At 39.2% G+C, this 23,946-nt stretch overlaps 1 protein-coding gene across 2 annotated transcripts in view; it reads right to left on the bottom strand.

Moving 5' to 3' along the window:
• iqca1 (IQ motif containing with AAA domain 1) overlaps positions 1 to 23,946 on the bottom strand; it is a 169,207-nt gene that overhangs the window by 17,384 nt on the left and 127,877 nt on the right. The window contains exons 15-16 of one of the 2 annotated variants that reach the window (XM_052018892.1): positions 17,583 to 17,782; positions 16,334 to 16,421 (exon numbers count right to left, since the gene is read on the bottom strand). In XM_052018892.1, coding sequence (XP_051874852.1) covers positions 16,341 to 16,421; positions 17,583 to 17,782 — 281 coding nt within the window. In that variant the 3' untranslated portion in view covers positions 16,334 to 16,340. Of the gene's footprint in view, positions 1 to 16,333; positions 16,422 to 17,582; positions 17,783 to 23,946 lie in introns of those variants that run through there. The other variant, XM_052018883.1, reaches the window with a different exon arrangement.

The following is a 23,946-nucleotide window of genomic DNA, read 5'->3' as shown; positions in this document are numbered from 1 at the left end:
TTGGCCAGGAATTCTCAGCTGGACAGTTGCCTTTTGGTGTGGCAGGAGGGGCAGAAACATCTGCCTGGTCAACCGAAGCAATAGGAATTACATGAGATCCCATAACTCTGAAAACCTTGGCTGGGACGTGGGTGGATTTTCAGAGCAAACTCTGCTCTTTTTTTTGGTAACCTATTTGCTGCAATTTTAAATATTTTTAAAAATATGTCCAATCACCCCCATATTAACAAAACTGGTGTCAAGTTTAATAAAATGATATAGGATATCAAACGCAGAAGCCCCTTTTCTTTAAAGTACGTTTGCATTACTGATTATCAGCTGCAGAGTGTACTGTAAGCTGCTGCCAAAGAATTTTAGATTAGCTTTAGAGCAGATTCCTGCTTAAATGTTGTGTGCAGGAAAATTGCAAATGCACTTAGCTAGAATACACAAAGGACATGTTTTTCCTTCTGTCCTTGAAGGCATGAAGCATGCTGGGGTACAATAGGTCCATTAGATCCATAGGTGCTTGCTGCCCTTCAGTGTCTGATCCAAGTGGCTATGTTTTAACAGGCTAATTGACCTGTGACTGATGTGGGAAAATTATCACAGCTGGATTCTCTTCTGATTTTACCCAAGGCCACAAGCACCGTTTTTACTTGACAGCAATCAGGAGTGAGAACATTGCCTAGAGGGCTCACTTAATTGGTTTTGAATTGAAGTGCTTGCTTCTCCACCTGTGTGTCCTCTTTCAAGCTCCTCCCTGAAACTTATTTTTTTCATCAGACTTATTTATGTGGCTCAGTGACAATTTAGAGTCCAATAACACTTTTGTTGAATCCTTCGGGATGTCTATCATATCAAACAAAACATATAAATGGAAGATATTTAAAAATCTAGTTTTAGTCAGGCTACCTTCAATCCGATAGAATACATGGAAGACCTGACCAGTCCTACAATTGCACATCTGTGCATCCATATCATTTTTAAATGTTTCATGTGACTAATTTTCCACTAAACAAAATGTGGCAAACCTTTCTCATTCTTAGCCCAAGTGTAGGGGGGGCAGTTGTTGGATTCCACAACAGTCCTGCTTGGATTCAACCAACTGGATACTGATTGTGCCATCCTCAGGGGACCACCATGTATAGGTTTAAAATTGAAGCATTCTGAACTTGTTGATGTTCAGTACCAGCACATGAACTTGTACCCACATGTCCACAAATTGCAAATTCCCTATCGCTGTTGAGCTTTCATACAGAACTTCTGTGGAATTCAGTGACTGTTCAGCTGATTTGATGTGGTGTGTTTCATTTACTTTTGGTCAACTCTGCAGTGCCAATGAAAGAAACCAACAAATATGCTATCTGAATTATCCTGTCGAAAACATTTGTAGATGGAAGAGGCAAGTGACTAGAAATTCATCTTGCCCCTACTGTACAGTACAGACACATCAGCACATATACTATGTTCAGCACTGATAGATTTCTAGAAGTAAAAGGAATACAAGCAGCAAATTAATAACTGAAAGGTGCAGCCAAATAACACAATTAATTTCCCACATATTCTAATCTGCACAAAGTCTGAAACCAGAACTTTAGCCTGGAGGCAGGGAGGCAGCTGGGGAGGTGGAAAACAGAGTTTAGCTTTTGTGAGATGAAATAACTTCACAAGCAAGACAGGAAGAGCTGAAAACAACAAAAATATCTTTAGTTTCAGTTCTACAAATGTAATTATATCATTTCCTAAACATTTCCAAATAATTTGTACCATTCTGTTTCTATCAAATTATTCATGCTGAAGACTGGAACTTTAAATCAAATCCCCTCTCAAAAAACTAAATGCATTTAAAAAAAAATCACAGATAATTTTAAATCTAATGTAACGACTTCGTCTTATTGGCATATGTGAATCCTTTGCATTGTTCTATTGGATTCCAACTTGATGCTCACTTTTAGATACATATTTCCTGCATAAAACCACATGAACCCTTCAATTTGATTGTAACCTATGATTCACCCCTGTTTTCAGTTATTCTATATATTCAATTAAACAATTTCCCATTGAATTTCCAGATACATAAATATGTAGATCACTCAAGTAAATTCCAGTCAGAAATGACATTCCCTGCAGCAGCAAATCTTAGTCTTTAAATATATCTCTACCTTATTAATTTATAGTAATATATCAGACCCAAAAGTAGATGATATATATTTCATGTTGACAATTTACTATGACACAGTGACATCCATAATTAGTGTTAACCTCTGAAACTGTCATAAAGTTGGTTTGGATAAATTAGTTCAAATGGGTTGATTCTACTTTCTGCAGGAAGGAACACAGCACAGGTAAGGTTATTAGGATCTTCACTAACCTTGGAACACTGCACATGAGTGAAAAGGTACTGCAGAATCCAGCTTGCCCAAAGTAATTCTCCTAGTCAATGGTGGTGATGGCAGTTTTGTTCTCTCTGTAAATATCTGGAGTATAGCACGTTATATGTGTAGCTGCAGTTAGAAGTCTGATTGTCAACAGACATTCATATGGTTCTTCTGCCACCTTATCTTGAATAAGTTGTTCAGTAACAGATAAAGGGAATATGAAAACCCAAACCTTCATTCAATTCGAATTCAAGGAAGTTATATACCTACTAATTGATACCTACATTGATCTTTCCCTGACAAGATGAAGTACTTGAAGTAGAGTGTTGGTGATATGGGGCTAACCTATGTGAAGAATATTAGCACTGGGGAGTGACTTTCTTTCTAGTTTTGAGCACCAACGTTATCATAAGGTCTTACAACGTCCAGTATAGCAGACAGCTAAGGGAGAAAAACTTTCATCACTCTGCTAACAGCAGCATAGAGGAGACTATGTCTTTGTTTCAAATACATTGATTGATGACAGTGTTAAAGTAGAATGAGATTCAAACCCATTAACATCAACAGGTAGAATTTATAGACTAACAGTTCCACTGCCCACCTCAACCACTCTGACATCCCATAAATGTGAGAATACTAGATCACCACAGAAAAATGTCAAACTTGAAGCAGTCTGCAGGTGAAATATGGCTTATAAGTCTGCACCAATTGAATCCAATGTGAATAATTCAAGTGCAAGAAAAATTGATAAGTAATATAGAGCTTTTACTACTTTAGTATGAATAGTGGATTTATTTGCTATCTGCCCAGGCAAAATATATTATTCCCTAAAAATCCGTTCATGTCTGAAAAGCCACATTAAATCTGTGATGTGTAGCAGTCCAATAAATATTGTCTCAAGAGCTTCCTGATGCAAAGTCCTTTATGTATTATAAAATAGAGCTTATGCAATTAAAGTGGCAAAAGGCCTCTCATTTGCTTGCTCTCCCATTCAAGGTCCTCATTTGTGGAGGAAAGGGTGGCTGGATGGATCTGGACCTCAAAGATCAGGTAGTGTTATCAAAGGGGAGGTTGGGGTTTGCAGTCTGCTGCTGGAAGGGCGTGAGGGGTGGGGCAAAGGTGAGAGTCATGACCAGGTTGTTCATGGCAGAGTGGACCTCTGAGGGAGATATGTTGTAAATGTTAAATACTTAAAGGAAACCATTTGAAATGGGTTACCAGCACTGTAGACCATGGGTTGGTACCTGGTTTACTTACTCATTATGACACAGGAGATGGCCATTTGGCCATTAGATTCATGCTAGCTCCCAATAGAGCAGTCCCATCAATCCCATTTGCCCCTCCTTTTTTCCCTGTAACCCTATGTTATTATCTGTCACATTCCCATCAACTTACCTTTTTCTTTTTGCCACTTGCCTACACTAAGACAACATTTACAGTAGCTTATTAACCCATCATCTTTGGGATGCAGAACAAAACTCAAGCACCTGGAGAGGAAGAGCATGGAAACTCCTCATAAACAGGACCCAGGGTCAGTATGGAACTACATCTTTGGAGCTGTAAAGCAGTAGCACTAACTGCATCAAAGAAGGAGGTTTCACGCATGATAAAGCATGTTTCTACAGTAGGTGGTGCCGCTGCACACGTCCTGACAAGTCAGTGCATTAGCCTGTTGAGAGCATGCTACAACCCAGAAGGAAAATCTGAGCCTTCACTATTATTGCAGTAAGTCGACCGTTTTCTTCAATTTCAGTCACTTTTCCCCAAGGAATGATATTGTGTTTGGTAAAAAAGTTGCACAACCCAAGAAAACCAAATTCGTTCCCTTCCCTAGGTGCAAGCATGTCACTTTAAACTGAAGATTAAATTCAGATTGATGGGGTACAGGGGTAGTCTATCTCCTGACTGTGAAGTTCTCTATTGTGAGTGCTTCTGCAGATTGTGGCTGAATACAAAAAAGCAGGTTCTGTTGAGATCCCAACGGTGCCGCACCTGACACAGGGATGTAAAATGCTGATGCAAGCTGCACCAAATAGCAAATTATTCCCTTAAGACATTTTGATCATACAAAGAAGCAAGGAAACAAATCCAGGCCTGAGACAGAAGCAGACTGAAATAAATATCTATCTTAATCTGTCCCATCAAGAATTTACGAAATTTATATCAACAAACTGTAACTTCTGGATTGAATTGTGGGGTTTTTACATGGAGATTTTGATATGCTTAATATTTGCAATGCATCAAGAGCAGCCTTTACTTTAATCCTAGGTGTGGTTTTGAGTATATTTTCTTTCAACTTGCTTTTCTGGTAACTTCTTAAATGTGATTAGTTTCACACAAGCAAATACACATTGACACAAAGGAGCTTCAGTTAAGTTGTGCAGAAGGAGACTTACATTCGGAAAGCTAACAACTATACAGAGTGCATGCAGCATTCCTCCTCCCACCACCATCAATCAGTCACTATTTAGCCCATGTCAGTGTGCCTGCTTGTACAGCTGTTGTCATGCTAAGATGGTGCAGTGCATAGTGGGGTTTTCTAGACACTAAGCTGTTTGATGCTGTCCTCCAATAACATTCATAATTTCCTCCACTGAAAGTCAGCAGCTTTTCACCAGCCATGCTGCAGCCATTGAGATAGCACCACATAGAAGTACTCGGAGAGGCAAAGGCACCCAGAAAATGGACACTGGGAAAGCACAAATGTGATAAGTTGATGTTTGTATGGAAAATGGCATGACTTAATATATATCGGGATTGCAATTTCGGGTTTTGACAGTTCTTCAGAGCTGATCCTGCTGTACCATTTGTACTGTTGCTTCTCCTACTGCTCCTCACTGTAAAGATAGGAGAGGGCTTAGTGGGCTTATAGGTGGATAATTCTCCAGGACTGGATGCGATATATCCCAGGCTGCTACGGGAGGCAAGCGAAGAGATTGCTGGGGCTCTGGCTGATTTATTTAAATCTTCACTAGAAACAAGTGAGGTACCAGATGACTGGAGGACAGCAAACATAGTTCCCCCTTTTCAAGAAAGGCAGCCGGGAAAAGCCTGGCAACTATCAACCTGTGAACCTAACATCAGTGGTAGGGAAGATACTGGAAAATATTTTGGAATGATTACTTTGAATGGCAGGAGCTAATCAGTGATAGCCAACATGGCTTTGTCAGGGGCAGATCCCGCACATGTCCTGACAAGTATTAGTACTCTTTTTAGAGAGGACAAAGTGTATCAATGAGGGCAGGGCAGGATTTACAAGGACTTCAGTAAGGTCTTTGACAAGGTCCCACATAGGAGACCAGTTCAAAAGGTTAGGGCCTCTGGAATCCAGATCCAGTTGACAAACTGAATCCAAAGTTGGCTTGGCAGTAGGAGACAGAGGATGATGGTAGAGGGTTGTTCTTGTGATTGGATGCCTGTGACTAGCGGTGCCTCAAGGACAGTGCTGGGACCCTTGCTGTTTGTAATATACATGAATGTTGACATGGCAGGCATGATCAGTAACTTCACAGATAACATGAAGGTTGGTAGAGGTGTTGATAATATGGAGGGTAGTCTTAGGCTGCAGAGAGATATCGATGTATGGTGAAATGGGCTGAAAAATGGCAGATGAAGTTTAATCCAGACAAATGTGAGCTGATGCTGTTTGGGAGTATAAATGGGGCAGGAAATACACCACGAATGGTAGGGTCTTAGGAAGTATGGGGGAGCAGATGGACATAGATCCTTGAAGGTGGCAACACAGTTAAATAATATGGTTAGGAAGGCATATGGGATACCGGCCTTCATTAGTCGGGGCATTGAATGTAAAAGTAGGGAGGTTATGCTCCAACTTTATAAAATATTGGTCAGCTGGAGTACTTTGCACAATTCTGGTCACCATGCTATAGGAAAGGAGCAATAGCACTGGAGAGGGTGCAGAGGAGATTCACCATCATGTTGCCTGGGATGGAGCGGTTCAGTTATGAGGAGAGTTTGGAGAAGCTAGGTCTGTTCTCCACAGAGAGGAAGAGGTTAAGAGGGAATATGATTGAGGTATATAAAATTATGAGGGGTATAGATAGGGCAGACTGCAAGGTACTTTCATCAGGCCTAGATAAAAATGGAGGATATAGATTTAGGGGAAGGGGGTGAGATTTAAAGTGCACATGAGTGAGACCTTATTTATCCAGAGTATGATAAGTACCTGGAATGCACTGCTAAAGAGAGTGGTTGAAGCTGCGTCACTGAAAGCATTTAAGAAGTGTCTATCTTGACTTCCTGACCAACAGACCACAATCAGTGAGGATAGGCAGCGACAACTCCGCCACAATTATCCTCAACACTGGTGCCCCACAAGGCTGTGTCCTCAGCCCCCTACTCTACTCCTTATACACTCATGACTACGTGGCCAGATTCTGCTCTAACTCCATCTACAAGTTTGCAGATGATACCATCGTAGTACAGGAAGGAGATAGAGAGCCTGGTGGCATGACAACAACCTTTCCCTCAATGTCAGCAAAACAAAAGAGCTGGTCATTGACTTCAGGAAGGGGGGTGGTGCACATGCTCCTGTCTACGTCAATGGTGCTAAGGGTTGAGAGCTTCAGGTTCCTAGGGGAGAACATCACCAATAGCCTGTCCTGGTCCAACAATGTAGATGCCATGGCCAAGAAAGTTCACCAGCACCTCTACTTCCTCAGGAGGCTGAAGAAATTTGATGTGTCCCCTTTGACCCTCACCAATTTTTATCAATGCACCATTGAAAGCATCCTATCCAGATGCATCAGGGCTTGGTATGGCAACTGCTCTGCCCATGACCGCAAGAACTGCAGAGAATTGGGGACACAGCTCAGCACATCCCGGAAACCAGCCTCCCCTCCAATGGACTCCACGGTCTACACTTCTCAGTGCCTCGGTAAAGCAGCCAGCATAATCAAAGACCCCACTCACCTGGGACATTCTCTCTTCTTCCCACTCCCATTGGGCAAAAGATACAAAACCTGAAAGCACATACCACCAGGCTCAAGGACATCTTCTATCCTGCTGTTATAAGACTATTAAACTGTCCCCTAGTAAGATGGACTCTTGATCTCACAATTTACCTCGCCATGACCTTGCACCTTATTGTCTGCCTGCACTGTACTTTCTCTGTAACTGTAACGCTATATTCTGCATTCTGTTATTGTTTTCCCTTGTACTACCTCAATGCACTGATGTTGCAAAACAACAAATTTTGCAACAATTCTGATTCTGTAATGAAATGATCTATACGCATGGCATGCAAAACAGTTTTTCACTGTACCTCAGTACATGTCACAATAATAAACCAATTTACCAATTTAGATGAGTACTTGAATCGCCTGGGTGTAGAAGGCTATGGATCAAATGCTGGGAGATGGGATTAGCACAGAAGTGTGCCCACTGGTCAGGTGGGACGAATTTGGCCAAATGGACTGTTTCCATGCTGTACGAGTCTATGACTCTCGGGCCATCTTCTCATAAAGTTCCAGTTGTGCAGCAATACTGGACCACCACAAATCTTGACACTCAGTCAATATGTCTGTGACTCTAACATGGCTTTCATCGCATAAGAAATGGAAGCAGGAGGGACCATGTGACTCCTTGAATCTGCTCTGCCATTTAGTAAGATCCTGCCAGATCAGCATGATCCCCGAATCCCTTAATGCCCAAAATTATTCTGATATTAAAATTGAACAACTGAGTATCCATCCTTCTGAGGTAAAGGAGTCCAAAGATTTTCAATCTTCTGCAGAAGTAAATTTCTCATCATTGCCATAAACAGCTGACCCTTTAACCTGAGATTGTGCCTCTAGTCTAGACACTCCAGATAGAGAAATCAGTCTCAGTGTTTACCCTGATAATTCCTTTCAGAGTCTTGAATATCTCAAGATCATCACGTATTCTTCTTAAATCCAGTGACTATAGGCAAATCTGCCTTAACTACTTTTCCATAGGACAAACCCCTCATCCCTGGAATTGACCTCGTAAATCCATGCTGCACTGATACCAGTGCAGAAGACAACAATGTGTTCAATACTTCATAAGAGGTTTCACCAAACCCCTGTAGAACTGCAGCATGACCTACTTTTCAATCCTCATTTGCCAACTGTTTGTTGTGCCTGCTGTTTACTTTCTCTTTCTTTTTCAATCTTTTTATTAGTTTTCAAATTAATACAGGTTGATACATAGCATCGATGTTTGTACATGTAATACAAAGAGATCAGGATAACAATCATGGCATAGATAATCATAAAGAACAATAAATTATATAAAAAAATCTGTAGATCCAACGATCTCTTAATAAGTGAATATAATATAACAGAAAGGAAAGAAAAAGATTTATTATATAAGTTAAAAAAAAGAAAAAAACCCCAAATCAATCAGAAAAATTATAATTAATATAAACTAAACTAAACAGAAAAATTGCAAAAAAAGACAAACAACAAAAAAAGAAAAAAAAACTGGGCTAAAATTTCTCAGTAGAAACAGAGCAATATTATGTCGTCAACTCCGTTCCTCTAAGTTAGAAAGTTATTGAAAGGGGATCTACATCATGTGAAAATATTGAATAAATGGACTGCAAATATCTTCAAATTTAAGCGAAGGAGCAACAGTACCTCTCCTAAGTTTTTCCAAGTTTAAACATGATATAGTTTGAGAAAACCATTGAAAAGTAGTAGGGGGTGTTAGATCCTTCCATTTATGCAAAATGGATCGTTTGGCCATTAATGTAACAAAAGCAATCATATGGTTAGCGGAAGCAGATAAATGGCCAGACTCTATCCTTGGTAATCCAAAAATTGCAGTGATAGGGTGCGGTTGTAAATCAATCTTCAATACGTTTGAAATAATGTTAAAAATGTCTTTCCAATATTTTTCCAAAAGAGGACAGGACCAAAGCATATGTGTCAAAGAAGCCACATTTGATTTACATCTATCATATATAGGATTTATATGGTTATAAAAATGAGCTAGCTTATCTTTGGACATATGGGTCCTGTGAACTACCTTAAACTGTATCAACTCGTGTCTGACACACATTGAAGATGTATTAACTAAATGAAGAATTTTCTTCCAAGTCTCTGTAGGTATAGATATCTGGAGTTCGCTTTCCCATTCATTCTTAATTTTGTCCAATGATTCTGGACATATTTTCATAATTAAATCATAAAATTATTGCTATCAAGCCCTTCTGATAAGGATTAAGACCTAAATTTTTTCCGTAGTTTCAATTTTGTAAGGTGTCGGAAAAGAGGGTATAACAGCTTTTAAAAAATTTCTAATCTGCAAATATCGATAAAAGTGTATTTGTTAGACAATTGTTCAAAAGATGAAGAACAGTTATCAATGAATAGATCGCAAAAACATACTATTCCCTTCCTTTTCCATATGGAAAAAGCTGAGTCAACTCTGGATGGATGAAAGAAAAAATTAGATTGAATGGGACTTGACAAGTTAAATTTATTCAATCCAAAAAATTTATGAAATTGAAACCATATTCATATTGTATGTTTAACAATTGGGTTAGTCATATGCTTACTTAATTTGGGAAGTGCAAAAGGGAGTGAAGTTCCTAAAATAGAAACTAATGAAAATTCAAGTACTGATTGGTGCTCAAGGTATACCCATTTGGGGCACTGAATTACATCTGAATCTTGTATCCAAAAAATTAAATATCTGATATTAATTGCCCAATAATATAATCTAAAATTAGGCAGGGCCATACCACCATCCTTTTTTAGTTTTTGTAAATATTTCTTACTTAACCTTGGGTTTTTATTCTGCCAAATATATGAAAGAATTTTAGAATCAATAGTGTCAAAAAAAGATCTCGGGACAAAAGTTGGAATCGCTTTAAATAAATATAGAAATTTTGGTAAAATATTCATCTTAATCACATTAATTCGGCCTACCAATGATAAAGACAGTGGAGACCACTTAGTAAATAATTGTTTAACATGGTCAATTAAAGGCAATAGATTAGCTTTAAATAAGTCCTTATGTTTCTTGGTAATTTTAACACCTAAATACATAAAATAGTCAGGTACCAATCTAGAAGGTAATTGGCTATAAATTGGGGTTTGCATATTCAATGGAAAAAGTTCACTCTTATGAAGATTTAATTTATATCCAGAAAAAACACTAAGCTGATCTAGTAGTGGTAGTACTGCAGGGATAGATTCGTCTGGATTAGAAATATAAAGTAACAGGTCATCTGTGAAGAGAAATATCTTATGAATCTTCTGTCCCCGAGTAATGCCACATACATTTGAAAAGTCCCAGAGTGCAATAGCCAAGGGTTCTAAAGCAATATCAAATAATAAAGGGCTTAAGGGGCAACCTTGTCTAGTACCTCGAAAAAGCCTAAACAAAGGAGATCTTTGATTATTAGTAAGTATTGAAGCCATAGGTGTATAATAAGTCATTTTAATCGCAGATATAAATTTAAGGCTAAAATTAAGTTTTTGAAGTGTAGTGAGTAGATATTCCCATTTGACTCTGTCAAACGCCTTTTCAGCATCTAGTGAAACAACACATTCTGGGATTTGGGATGAAGGGGTATATATAATATTCATTAATCTCCTAATATTAAAATGTAAATAACGGTTCTGAATAAATCCTGTCTGGTCTTCAGAGATAATTTGTGGGAGAACCTTTTCCAGTCTAAAGGCCAATATTTTGGAAAATATTTTTGAATCTACATTTAATAAACAAATAGGTCTATAAGATGTACAATCAATGGGATCTTTATCCTTTTTAAGAATTAAAGAAATACTTGATTCATAGAAAGATTGTGATAGTTTACCCACTGATAGGGCATCTTTAAAAATTTTCGCTAACCAGGGAACAAGAATATCAGAAAAGGATTTAAAAAATTCAGCTGTATATCTGTCAGGGCCAGGTGCTTTACCCAAATTCATTGAAAATATTACTTTCTTTATTTCTTCCTCCGAAATGGGAGCACCTAATGTAGAACATTCATTTAAAGATAGTTGGGGAATCTTCAGACCTCTTAAAAATTCATACATTAATGTAGGATCCTCAGAGGATTCTGATGGGTATAAAGAAGAATAAAATTCTTGAAAGGATTTGTTAATTTGAACATGATCTATTGTGTAGGTACCATCTGGTTTATGAATTTTATTAATCTGACGTTTAGATAAAGTAGCTTTCAATTGGTTGGCCAATAATTTACCGGATTTGTCACCAAGTATATAAAATTGACTTTTGTTTTTAAGTAGTAGATTTTCAATTGAAGATGTTAATAATAAACTAAGTTGTAATTGGAGATCTGTTCTTTTTTAAAAAGCTCCAGATTTGGAGTATCAGAATATTTTTTATCGATTTCTTTAATCTTGTCAACCAATATATGTATTTCGTTATTAGTTCATTTTTTCCAAACCAGTGGAATATGAAATAATTTGACCACGGACATATGCTTTAAAAGTATCCCATATACTCCCACCGGAAATTTCTTCAGTAAAATTAGTTAAAAAGAAAAATGAAATCTGTTCTTTAATAAATTGGAGGAAATCTGAGTCTTGTAATAGAGAAGGATTAAATCGCCATTGTCTGACATCAAAGGATACATCTGGTAATTTAATTGATAAAGTCAATGGTGCATGATCAGAAATAGCAATTGCATTGTATTTACAGTCCATAGTAAGTGGAGCTCATCTAGCATCAATAAAAAAAATAATCAATCCTCGAGTAGTTATGGTAAACATGAGAAAAGAATGAAAATTCTTTATCATATGGGTGTAGAAATCTCCAAACATCTAAAATTCTGGATTCAACTAAAAAGGAATTAATAAAGTCAGCACATTTGTTTGGAAGTGTAGGATTTGACACAGATCTATCCATTGAAGAGTTTAGACAACAGTTAAAATCTCCATCCATAATCACAGTGTATTCATTTAAATTAGGAAAAAATGCAAACAGATGTTTAAAAAATTCAGGGTGATCTACATTGGGTGCATAAACATTAACCATAACAACTTTTTTATTATGAAGCAGACCAGTAATTAATAAAAATCTACCATTTGGGTTTACTATTGTCTCATGATGGACAAACAAAATTGAGGAGTCTATAAAAATAGAAACTCCTTTTACCTTTGCTTGTGAATTTGAATGGAACTGTTGACCCCTCCAAAATCTAAAAAAACGTTGATTATCTTTCTTCCTGATGTGAGTCTCCTGAACGAAAATAATCTGAGCATTTAATCTATGAAAAACTTTAAAAATCTTCTTGCATTTAAGTGGATTATTTAAGCCGTTAACAGTCCATGAAATAAAATTAATAGTCTTATCCATTTTAACAGATTAAAAAACATATGGTATGTAAAGGGTTAATCTTGGTATTTCCAAGTCTTACCAACAGGAAGAAGTAAAAAAAAATTCAAAGAGGAAATGGATGTGACGACAATTTAGAAAAATGTGTAGTTTAGCCCAGAAGAAGAAAAACATAAATGCAGCCCCACCCCCCTCCCCCAACAGCCCGAAAACTGGCCAATAGGCAGCCAGAAAGCTACCCTCTAATTGAACTAACCCCAGTTCTATTGGTGGCAGTAGTCCAAATTGAAAAAATATATAAACTACCCATGTTTTGTCTAAAAATGAACAACATAATACAAACAGAGATACCGAAATCATAACATAGTTGTGAGATTGAAACAGAGCCAAATGGTGTTAACAGTCGACAATTAAAAAATACGGTTTAATAATTATTTCGAAAAGAAAGCAAATGATCAGTCATTTTGTTAAATTCTTAATCGTTATTAAAACAAAACATTAAAAATATTGAAAGAAGAAAAAAGAAAGGTTTAAATCTAAAAATTAATTAGATAATAAAACAAGTAGGTAGTGAATCAAAGGAAAAACACTGTGTCTCTTCTGCGTTTCTTAGCTTCTAAAATTACAAGTTAATTCAAAAGAAAATTCTCGGCTTCTTGAATGGATTTAAACCATTTGCGAGATTTATCAGGTAATGAAATTCTCAACCTTGCTGGGAATAATAATGCAGGATGATAATTGCTTTGATAGAGACAAGCCATAACTGGTTTGTAGGTCAGCCTTTCTTTCATAACTTCTGGGGTGTAATCTTCAACTATTCGGAACTTCCATTGTTTAAATTGAATCATTCCACTTCTACGAGCGGTACGAATCAGGAGTTCCTTGCCACTGACATAATGGAATCTCAGTATTACTGGCCGAGATTTTTGATCCGGAGCAGGTTTAGATCTTAATGCTCTGTGAGCCCTATCCAGAATGGGTTGAACGGGAACATTTTGGAACCAAACACATAGACCAAAAGATTAGAAAAGAATTCCATACGGTTACCAGTCTCGGTGTTCTCTGGAAAACTGATGATCCTTGCATTTTTCCTTCTGTTGCCTCCTTCCAGGTCGATGATCCTCTGTTGTTGCTTTTCCAGGTTTTGCTTGGTCATAATAAAGGCTTTTTCAAGTGAATGGAGTTTGGCATCTCTCTCTTTACCAGCTTTTAATTCAGCAATTAATTGCATTTGTTTGGCATTCTCCTGGATAAGAGTATTTTGTTTGTCTTCAAAGTCTTTTAAAATAGACTTCAATTCGGCAAAGGTCTGATCGAACTTTCTATCCAGATTAGAAATAGCTTCCAAAGTAGGTTGGTCTCCAATACCTTTACCATTAGCAGAGGCTTTAGATCTGGTGGTCATTTTAACAGTTAAAAATCAAGATTAAACTTGTGCCAGTATTGTAAAAGACTTATTAAAGAGTGGTAAATAATAGATTGAAAAGTGCCTGGACCAAAGCCAAGTTATGACTTAGTCCATCGAGCGCCACCAACAGACTCCCTACTTCCTCTTCTCATGAACCATTACCGTTAGATCTCATTGCAAACCAACAACCCCCCAAAACATAAAAATTTCTACAAGTTGTCACAAAGAGATGTCAAAGGTTCTGGGAATATAACTGCCTAGAAATTAGATTGCACCTAGTTTTGGTTCGCTAAAGGTGGGGGTCTGGATTCTGCCATATGGAAGCAGCTGAAGGAATAGGGTGTTAAGTCAGGGAGCAGCTAATGTCTTCATTGAGCAAAGCGGTGTTGCTCGTGAGCAGATTGAGGTGTTCAGTAAGCAGCAAGATGCCAATAATGAATAGGTTGTAGCTCCCAATGGACACAGAGATGCTACCCAGTGTGAATGTGAAGGGAATGCTCTCCTGCATTAGCAGAGATGGAAAAACATCTTCCCAATTCAAACAGAGCTGTGGCACAAGCAAATTTACTCTCCTTCCACAGGAACTGAAACGTGTGCCATCGATATAGGTTGTGCAGAGATCTAACTTTGGGCAGAGGAGTGAAGATAGCAGGGTGAAATATCTGCGGTTGGGTCGTGTCAGCCAAGTCAGCTTTGGATCTGGAGATTGGAATGGCAGTGGTGCAGTCTGAGTGCCAGCAGATCAAAACGCTATTAGCTATCCAGATCTCCAGTATCATTTTCAGGATATTGTTGTCCCCACTCACAACCTTAGCAATGTGCCTCCCACCATGGCGTCTCAGGCCACATGCTTACTCCTGCCCCATACAGCTAACCATATAGACTGTTCCTTCCATTGGCTGGGCCAGTAGTCTGAAGCTGGCCTATCTAGGGCAAGAGATCATTGAGAGTCACTGAGAACATCTGTGAGGATTTGAAAAGAAAGGAACAGCCATTCGCTAACTGGATTGCAGTCTTGGGAGAACACCACAGTTTAGAACAAGGCCATCAAAACTTACCTAACAAGGTGGTCAGTAGGTGTGTTTAAAAGAAAAATGTCAAGATTTTCAACTTATGTATTATTTGATTTCATTTTGTTATACATGATTTTCAAAACACGATTAACAACATAACATGTTATTTTCGGCAACAATGTCCGGAATGAATCTATGGTGATCTGGCAGCTGCAGGCAATTACTGCATACGCGGTGATGCCTCACTTTGTAAAGATGTTGATGGTATACAATTCATGTTAACTGGCTCAAGTTCATACTTCATTACTGTTAGCTGGTTAGGAATGCTTTTTCAAATAAGGGTTGCTGCCCTGCAGCACAGCACGCATGTGAAAAACAATTTATGTGTAATTCAGCTGATAAATAAATTCAATCCCCCGCTTGAGTTCTTTAAATATTTATATTGGCACTCTCTGAAGGAGAGAGTCCTATGAGAAGCTTAGAATAAAAGAATGTCATATAGTGAAATGAATCATTTGCTCAGTGCTACCTGTTCTCTCTGCGCCTTCATTTATACCAAGGATTAAAAGCAGATGACATAGCATTGGTCAGATGTGATTGCTTGTGTTGGAATAGTGTGACATTAAAATATTCAGATCTGATTGTTGTGAACAGAGTGGCACTGGTGTTTTTACTGCCAAGACTTCATCAATTCTTTCTCATGTTATCTTTTTTATTCAGTCAAGGGATGTGGGCTTCGCAGGTTGAGCCAGCATTTATTTGCCTATCCCTAATTGCCCTTGAGAAGGTGGTGGTAAGCTGCCTTCTTGAATACTGCAGTCCTTGAGGTGTGGGTATACCCACAGTGCTGTTAGGGAGAGAGTTCCAGGACGGTGAAGGAACAGCGATATATTTCCAAGTCAGGATGCTGTGTGGCTTGGAGACAACTTCTAGGTGATGGTGTTCTCATGTTTTTGCTGTCCTTGTCCTTCTAGCTAGTAGAGGTCGTGGGTTTGGAAGGTGCTGTGTAAGGAGTCTTGTTGAGTTGCTGCAGTGCATGCTGCAGATGGTGTAAACTGCTGCCACTGTGCCCCAGTGGTGCATTGAGTGAATGGTAGTGGATGGGGTGCCAATCGAGCAGGTTGCTATGCCCTGTGTGCTGCCAAGCTCCTTGAATGTTGTTGAAGCTGTACTCATCCAGGCAAATGGAGAGTTTTCCATCACATTCCTGACTTAAGCCTTGTAGATGGTAGACAGGTTTTGAGGAATGAAGAGGTCAATAACTTACCACAGGACCGAGTCATCAGAGCTGCACAGAAACATGATAGTGACCATCAGATAATGATTCTCATGATCCATGATGACCTGCATATTTAGGGAGTGGAAACTCTTTTTAATCATGAACAGATCTGGGTTCTCCAAGGCAGCTATTACGAGAACATTATTATGGTCGATGGCTACCAACACCATTGGGAAGCCAGCATTGTTGGCAAGTCCCAGGGCACAAGGTGACACTTGCTCCTTCTTGAAATCAAAATACACAAAGTTGTTTGTCATGGTGCTGGCTACCTATCCTAATCCCAACAGGACCCAATTATAAGTGTCGGCAATGGGTCAGATCAAAATACAAGTCCTTGGGCTCAGGCCTGATTAGTTGCATCTTGCGACGAAACAAAAACTAAATAAATACACTACTACATGCTTGTTGGGGTCATTTAGGGGCTCTGCAATATTAGACTGAGTGCATACACATTGTGATATTTGGTTGGGATTCTTGTCAGTGCTGGTCAGGTCAGCTCGGATTGGATAGGAACATAATTAGTCTCATCTATAAAGGTCCATGGGGTAAATATCATTAAATACCTATGATCTTGCTCATAAATTTTCAAACAGTCACTGATCACCTATATCCTACAAGTGGATTCTAGGGGAAATCAGATTTGACAACAAAACATTTGTTATTCGTAATTGGGAAGAGAACATGCTGGGCACTCGGTGTTTTGAATTCCATATTTTTTTCTTTTCTTTATTTAACAGCCTGTCACTATTGTTGTATATTCATTTATTTTCTTCAAAATTTTTTATACTGATTTCCAGTGGCTGTTGAAAATAGTCTTATAGAATTTGGGATAAAGGCTATTAGAACTGTTTTAATATTTATGGACATTTTGGAGCAACATCCTCAGACATGGTGAGAAGTACAGACTGGAACCTTTGGAACTATAACCCAGCATTGTTCGCTCTTTCCCGACTGAAAGGTGAAAACGTGGGAGGGGAAGACAAAAGATGTGAAAATGCTATTTAGTGACAGGGAAAGATTAAAGTCAAGAATAACTAACGGATCAATGTTGGCCCCAATATTTACCAAAATGGATACATTTTAAGAGACGTTGAAACCACAAGCAAAGCCTCACATACAACCAATGATTCTGGAAAATCCAGGAACACTGTTTTACAAAATTACTGTTATATACAGTATATTCAAAAGAATCAACCTTTCCTTTGTCCATACATCTAAAATCCTACCTTGAAAACCAAATGGATCATCATTTGGAGACCAGTCTTGCCTGGATATTTTCCTGTAATGTTATGTGATGACAAATTAAAAAGATTGGCTCCGGTTTCTGTACAAAGAGCATGGACCAACATTTTCTTTCCAACTCCAGATGGTCCTGCCAGTAACAAAGACTTCACCAAAGGAGCTTTCTCATGGACAGTTTGGGAACCTGCAAAAGGAATTCAGGGTGTTTATTAGAGAAAGTTTACTGCACAGAATTTCATTTTCCTCCAAGTCTAGTTCTGTTTCAGCCATTAAATTTTATTTGCATTGACTTTAACATTAAAATCTGGAGTACTAAAAAGATGGAATTGTAATCTGATTGAAATACCTGGAACAATAAGGAGACTAGGTAGATAAAAGACAATCTATTTTCTCTGGCACAGGATTTAGAACAACATTGCAAAATCTTCCAGTTAGAACCAGGAATGAAGGAAAAGCAAAAAAAACGGCACGGTAGCGTAGCAGTCAGTGCAACGCTATTACAGCGCCAGCGATCGGGGTTCAATTCCCGTTGCTGTCTGTAAGGAGTTTGTACGTTCTCCCATGTCTGCGTGGGTTTCTGCTGGGTGCTCCGGTTTCCTCCCACATGCTAAAGACGTACGGGTAGGTTAATTTGGGGTTTATAATGGGCGGTGCGGACTCGCTGGGCCGGAAGAGCCTGTTACCACGCTGTAAATAAAAAAAAATTAAAAAGTTTTTTAAAAAAAAGTTAAAAAAAAAAGAGGAAGCATTTGGTCCATAAATAGGTCAGTGAAATCTGCTTATTATTTCCAAAAAATGCTCTGGATCCTGTGCCAAATGACGTTTTCAAGATTAAGGTTAATAATTTCAAGAGATGGTATCAAAAGAGATGGATCAAAGGAGAATAAATGTATTTAAGATACAGGTCATCAGTGATCCAATAAAAGACAGAATCAGACTTAAGGTTTATCCTATTCCAAATTATAAATAAGAGCAGGGACTTCAAGATCATAGTTTTTGGCTCCTCCTTTATGGAAAGGACATTAAAGTTTGCATTCTAAATTCACAAAGTGAAGTTTGGGATGGGAAACTAGTTCTGTGGAAACACTTAGTATTTCAACTAAACTTAAGAAAAGGAGAAGGAGATTTTATAGAGGCTTTATAATATGAAGAGAACGCAAGAAATAGAAGCAGGGGTAGGCCATCTGTGCCCTCACTTCTGCTCGACCTTTCAATCATTCAGGGCTTTTCTTTGTCCAGTGCCACTTTCCTGAACCAAACCTCTGAAGCTATTGTTCTCAGTCTCAGTGATTAAGCCTCTTACGCTAGGAATTCCAGATTCACTACCCTTTGGGCAAATAAATTTCTTCTCATCTCTATCCTGAGGATTCAACCTTTTATTTTGACAGTGAACCCTGGTTTTGGGCACCTCAGCCAGGGGAAACATCTTACTTGTATTAACACAGTCAAGCCATGTAGTTATTTTGTATGTTTCACTGAGATCACTCATTCTTCTAAACTCAACACGGTACAGATCTGGTCTGCTTAATCTGCACATTAGCTTTTAGTGATTTATGTACAAGGATCCCCTTCCCTCTGAACATCAACATATTCCAAATTAAAAATACTTGTCAAAAAAATATTCAGTTAGGCCATCAAACTGAATATCTTGTCAGGGACAAGCACTAACCTGGATGATTTCTTCCGTGTTTATTTTACCTGTTTGTAGTCCTATCTCCCAAAATATTTTACCAGTTGTGACATGGGAGCAGTGGAATATGTTGCTTTTAGCACTAGAGATCCCATGTTTTTTTCGTTATTCATCAGGACAGCTACAAGGCTCCAATCACTCTTCTCCTTGAATCTTAATTGAGATAGCATATGGTAGACTCCAATTCGATTGGACTTCTCGACTGTGGGGAAAGTAGCCAATGCTCCCACTTTAGGTCAATACATGTCCAGTTTGCGAGTGAATAGGATTAGATATTGTCTCACATCTAAACAAGCATGAAACAAAGACATTTGGAGGTGTGTTGGATGCTTCAGGGACTTGGCTGTCACAAGGGCAGGAATGGCTGCTGGATATTCCGGGGTTTAGATGTTTCAAAAGGGACGGGAACGGAGCTAAAAGAGGTGGGGGAGTGGCTTTGCTGATCAGGGACAGTGTCACAGCTGTAGAAAGGGAGGACATCCTGGAGGGATCGTCGACTGAGTCAGTGTGGGTGGAAGTCAGAAGCAGGAAGGGAGCGACACCCCCCCACCCCCACCCAATAGCAGCAGAGACACCGAGGAGCAGATCGGGAGACAGATTTCGGAGAGGTGCAAAAATAACAGCATTGTTGTCATGGGTGATTTCAGCTTCCCTAATATTGATTGGCACCTCCTTAGAGTAAAGGGGATAAATGGGGTAGAGTTTGTTAGGTGTGTCCAGGAAGGATTCCTGACACAGTATGTGGACAGGCCGACCAGAGGAGAGGCCATACTGGACCTGGTACTAGATAATGAGCCTGATCAGGTTTTAGATCTCTAGGTGGGAGAGCATTTTGGAGACCGTGACCATAATTCATTGATCTTTATTATAGCCTTGGAGAGGGATAGGAGCAGACGATATGGGAAAGTATTTAATTGAAGAAGGGGGAATTATGATGCTATTAGGCAGGAACTTGGGAGTGCAAATTGAGAACAGATGTTCTTGGGGAAGTGCACAATGGAAATGTGGAGGTTGTTTAAGGAGTACTTGCATGGGGTTCTAGATTGGTTTGTCCCGTTGAGGCAGGGTAAGGATGTTAGAGTGAAGGAACCATGGGTGACAAGAGACAGAATATCTTGTCAAGAGGAAGAAAGAAGCTTACTTAAGGTTTAGGAAGCGAGGATCAGACAGGGCTCTGCAGAGTTACAAGGTAGCCAAGAGAGAGCTTAAGAATGGACTTAGGAGAGCTAGAAAGGGGCATGAGAAGGCCTTGGTGAGTAGGATTAAGAAAAACCCCAAGGCATTCTACACATATGTGAAGAATAGGAGGATGACTAGAGTGAGGGTAGGAACGATTAAGGATAAAAGAGGAAACATGTGCCTGGAGTCGGAACAGGTAGGGGAGGTCCTTAATGGATATTTTGCTTCAGTATTCATCAGTGAGAGAGACCTTGACATTTGTGAGGATGGCGTACAACAGGCTGATACGCTAGGGCATGTCGATGTGAGGCAAGAGGATGTGCTGGAACTTTTGAAAAACATTAGGATAGATAAGTCACCAGGGCCGGATGGGATACGTATATCCAAGGTTAATACGGGAAGCTAGGGAAGAGATCGCTGTGCCCTCAGTGATGATCTTTGCGTCCTCACTGGTCACAGGAGTAGTACCAGATGATTGGAGGATGGCAAATGTTGTTCCTTTGTTTAAGAAAGGGAATAGGGATAACCATGGGAATTACAGGCCAGTGAGTCTTATTTCAATGGTGGGCAAATTACTGGAGAAGATTCTTAGAGACAGGATTTATGGGCATTTGGAGAAGCATAAGCTGATTAGGGACAGTCAGCATAGCTTTGTGAGGTGCAGGTCGTGCCTCACGAGCCTGATTGAATTCTTTGAGGATGTGACAAAACACATTGATGAAGGTAGAGCAGTGGATGTGGTGTACATGGATTTTAGTAAGGTGTTTGATAAGGGTCCTCATGGAAGGCCCATTCAGAAAGTTAGGAGGCATGGGAACCAGGGAAACTTGGCTGTGTGGATTCAGAATTGGCTCACCCATAGAAGACAGAGGGTGGTTGTAGATGGAGCATATTCTGCCTGGAGGTTGGTGACCAGTGGTGTTCTGCAGGGATCTGTTCTGGGTCCCCTACTGTTTGTGATTTTTATAAATGACTTGGATGAGGATGTGGAACGGTGGGTTATTAAGTCTGCAGAGGACACAAAGGTTGGTGGCATTGTGGATAGTGTAGAAGGTTGCTGTAGGTTACAACAGGACATTGATAGGATGCAGAGCTGGGCTGAGAAGTGGTAGATGGAATTCAACCCGGAAAAGTGTGAAGTGATACACGTTGGAAGATTGAATTTGAAGGCAGAATACAAGGTAAATGGCAGGACTCTTAGCAGTGTGGAGGAATAGAGGGATCTTGGGGCCCATGTCCATAGATCCCTCAAGGTTACCGCGCAGGTTGATAGGGTTGTTAAGGCAGCATATGGTGTGTTGGCTTTCATTAGTCAGTGTATTTAGTTCAAGAGCCGTGAGGTAATGCTGCAGCTCTACAGAACTCTGGTTAGACCACACTTGGATTATTGTGTTCACTTCTAGTCTCCTCATTATAGGAAGGATGTGTAAGTTTTAGAGAAGGTGCAGAGGAGATTTACCAGGATGTTGCCTGGATTGGAGAGCATGTCTTATGCGGATGGGTTGAGTGAGCTAGGGCTTTTCTCTTTGGAGAGGAGGAGGAGGAGGATGAGAGGTGACTTGATAGAGGTGTACAAGATGATAAGAGGCACAGATCGAGTGAACAGAGACTTTTTCCCAGGGCGAAAATGGTTAACACGAGGGGGCATAATTTTAAAGATGGTATGGGGATGTCAGAAGGAGGAGTTTTTTTTTAAAAACACAGAGAGCGGTGGGTGTATGGAATGCACTGCTGGCAGAGGTCATGGAGGCAGATACATTAGGGACATTTAAAAGACTCTTAGATAACCACATGAATGATAGAAAAATGGAGGGCTATGTGGGAGGGAAGGGTTATTTAGATCTTAGAGCCGGATAAAATGTGGGCACAACATCGTGGGCTGAAGGGCCTGTACTGTGCTGTAATGTTCTATGTTCTCTGTAACCTAACAATAATTAGGATTACATTTGATGTTCTTTCTCATCGTTATGGTATTGACCTTCATGATAAATATAAAGAAAAATATTGGATATCTTCAATTCTCAGTTGACTTTTTAACTAAAATGATCAGAAAGCACAAAATGCACTGGCTGTTTTCCATTTGACCTAGGTGGCATTCCCAATAGAGACAATGCGGGAAATCCAGCCTTGAACTCTGAATGAATTATTAGCATGCTCTCTTTCCAAGCCATTGTGTGTCATGAGACGCTTCCATTAATTGTGCATTGATGACACCGAGAGCAAGGACTGGGAATTAACTATTCACATGTTGAACTGTCATATTTTAGTATACACTTACTGAATGCTTAGCAAATGGCTATCTTATGTTTAAAAAAAAGCAGTTCATTTACAATGCAGAACTAAAGTGAATGAAAAACACTTTCACTTGAAATCCAGCATTGCATGGAGATAACAAAGGGGATTTTGAAAAAAAAATTAAGTAAAAGCAATAGATGCTAATACCTTCTTTCATTCTCAATAAAGTTGTGGTAGAAACCTATTCCACTTGCACCATAACTAATTACTAATACCATTTTGCTCCTAAAACAGTCAAAACTTCCAAGCTTCTCTTGTGTTTAAGATATTAAACAGGATGAGAGGTAGCTATGGAGGAAGGCAAGAGATTACAATGTGAAGTATTGATATTTGTTTGTTTACAGGATGTGGACATTGCTGGCAATGCAGGCATTTATTGCCCATCCCTAACTGACCCTGAACCGAGGAAGCAATTAAAAGTCAACCACATTGCAGTCACATAGACCGGAGTACCACATTTCCTTCTCCGATGAGTGTTGGTGGATTAAATGGATTTTTATGACAATCATTAATTTCATGCTTACAGTTGTTGCACTAGCTTTTTTTTAAAAAAAAAACAAAATGATACCAGTTACTTTAATTTAAAGACACCAGCTGATATGGTGGAATTCAAACTCATCTCTGGATCAATGGCCCAGAACTCAGGTTGCTAGTCAAATAACTTAAGCTTTGCATCACCACATCTATGGTAAAGGAGGATCAGAATATTAACATAATCAAAGATTCCAAAGGATTCACATGTGCTTAAAGCCATTTAAGGTGATATTAGGACAAGTGTCCAAAAGGTAGATTAAAGAGTTTGGCTTTAAGAAGCAGCTTATTGGATGTAATAGAGATAGAGAGCCAGAGAAGTTTAGATGGCATATTCCAGAGCAGATGGCACGACTCTGAACCTTCTTTTCCCCCGAGCTCATTATTATGATCAGTTTTAGTTTGTGGAGGGTAAAATAGGGCAACAATCTGTTCAAATTTCCATTCTAAAATGACATCAGAAGCAGTTCAGAAAGATTTTTGTGCAATTCTGAACATTGAAGTTATTTTATAGTTGGAGCACACTCATAAATATTCCTTATAATACATACAAACAATGATTACCCTGCAGCCCAGGACAGGCCCGTCAGCTCACGATGTTGTGCCAAACTAATTAAACACCTAACTAAACTAATTGCTTCTGCCTACACAAT

Source organism: Pristis pectinata, chromosome 1, assembly GCF_009764475.1.
Source record: "Pristis pectinata isolate sPriPec2 chromosome 1, sPriPec2.1.pri, whole genome shotgun sequence".
Taxonomy (NCBI): domain Eukaryota; kingdom Metazoa; phylum Chordata; class Chondrichthyes; order Rhinopristiformes; family Pristidae; genus Pristis; species Pristis pectinata.
The sequence above is the reverse complement of the archived record's forward strand: the minus strand, read 5'-3'. Positions and strand labels throughout refer to the sequence as shown.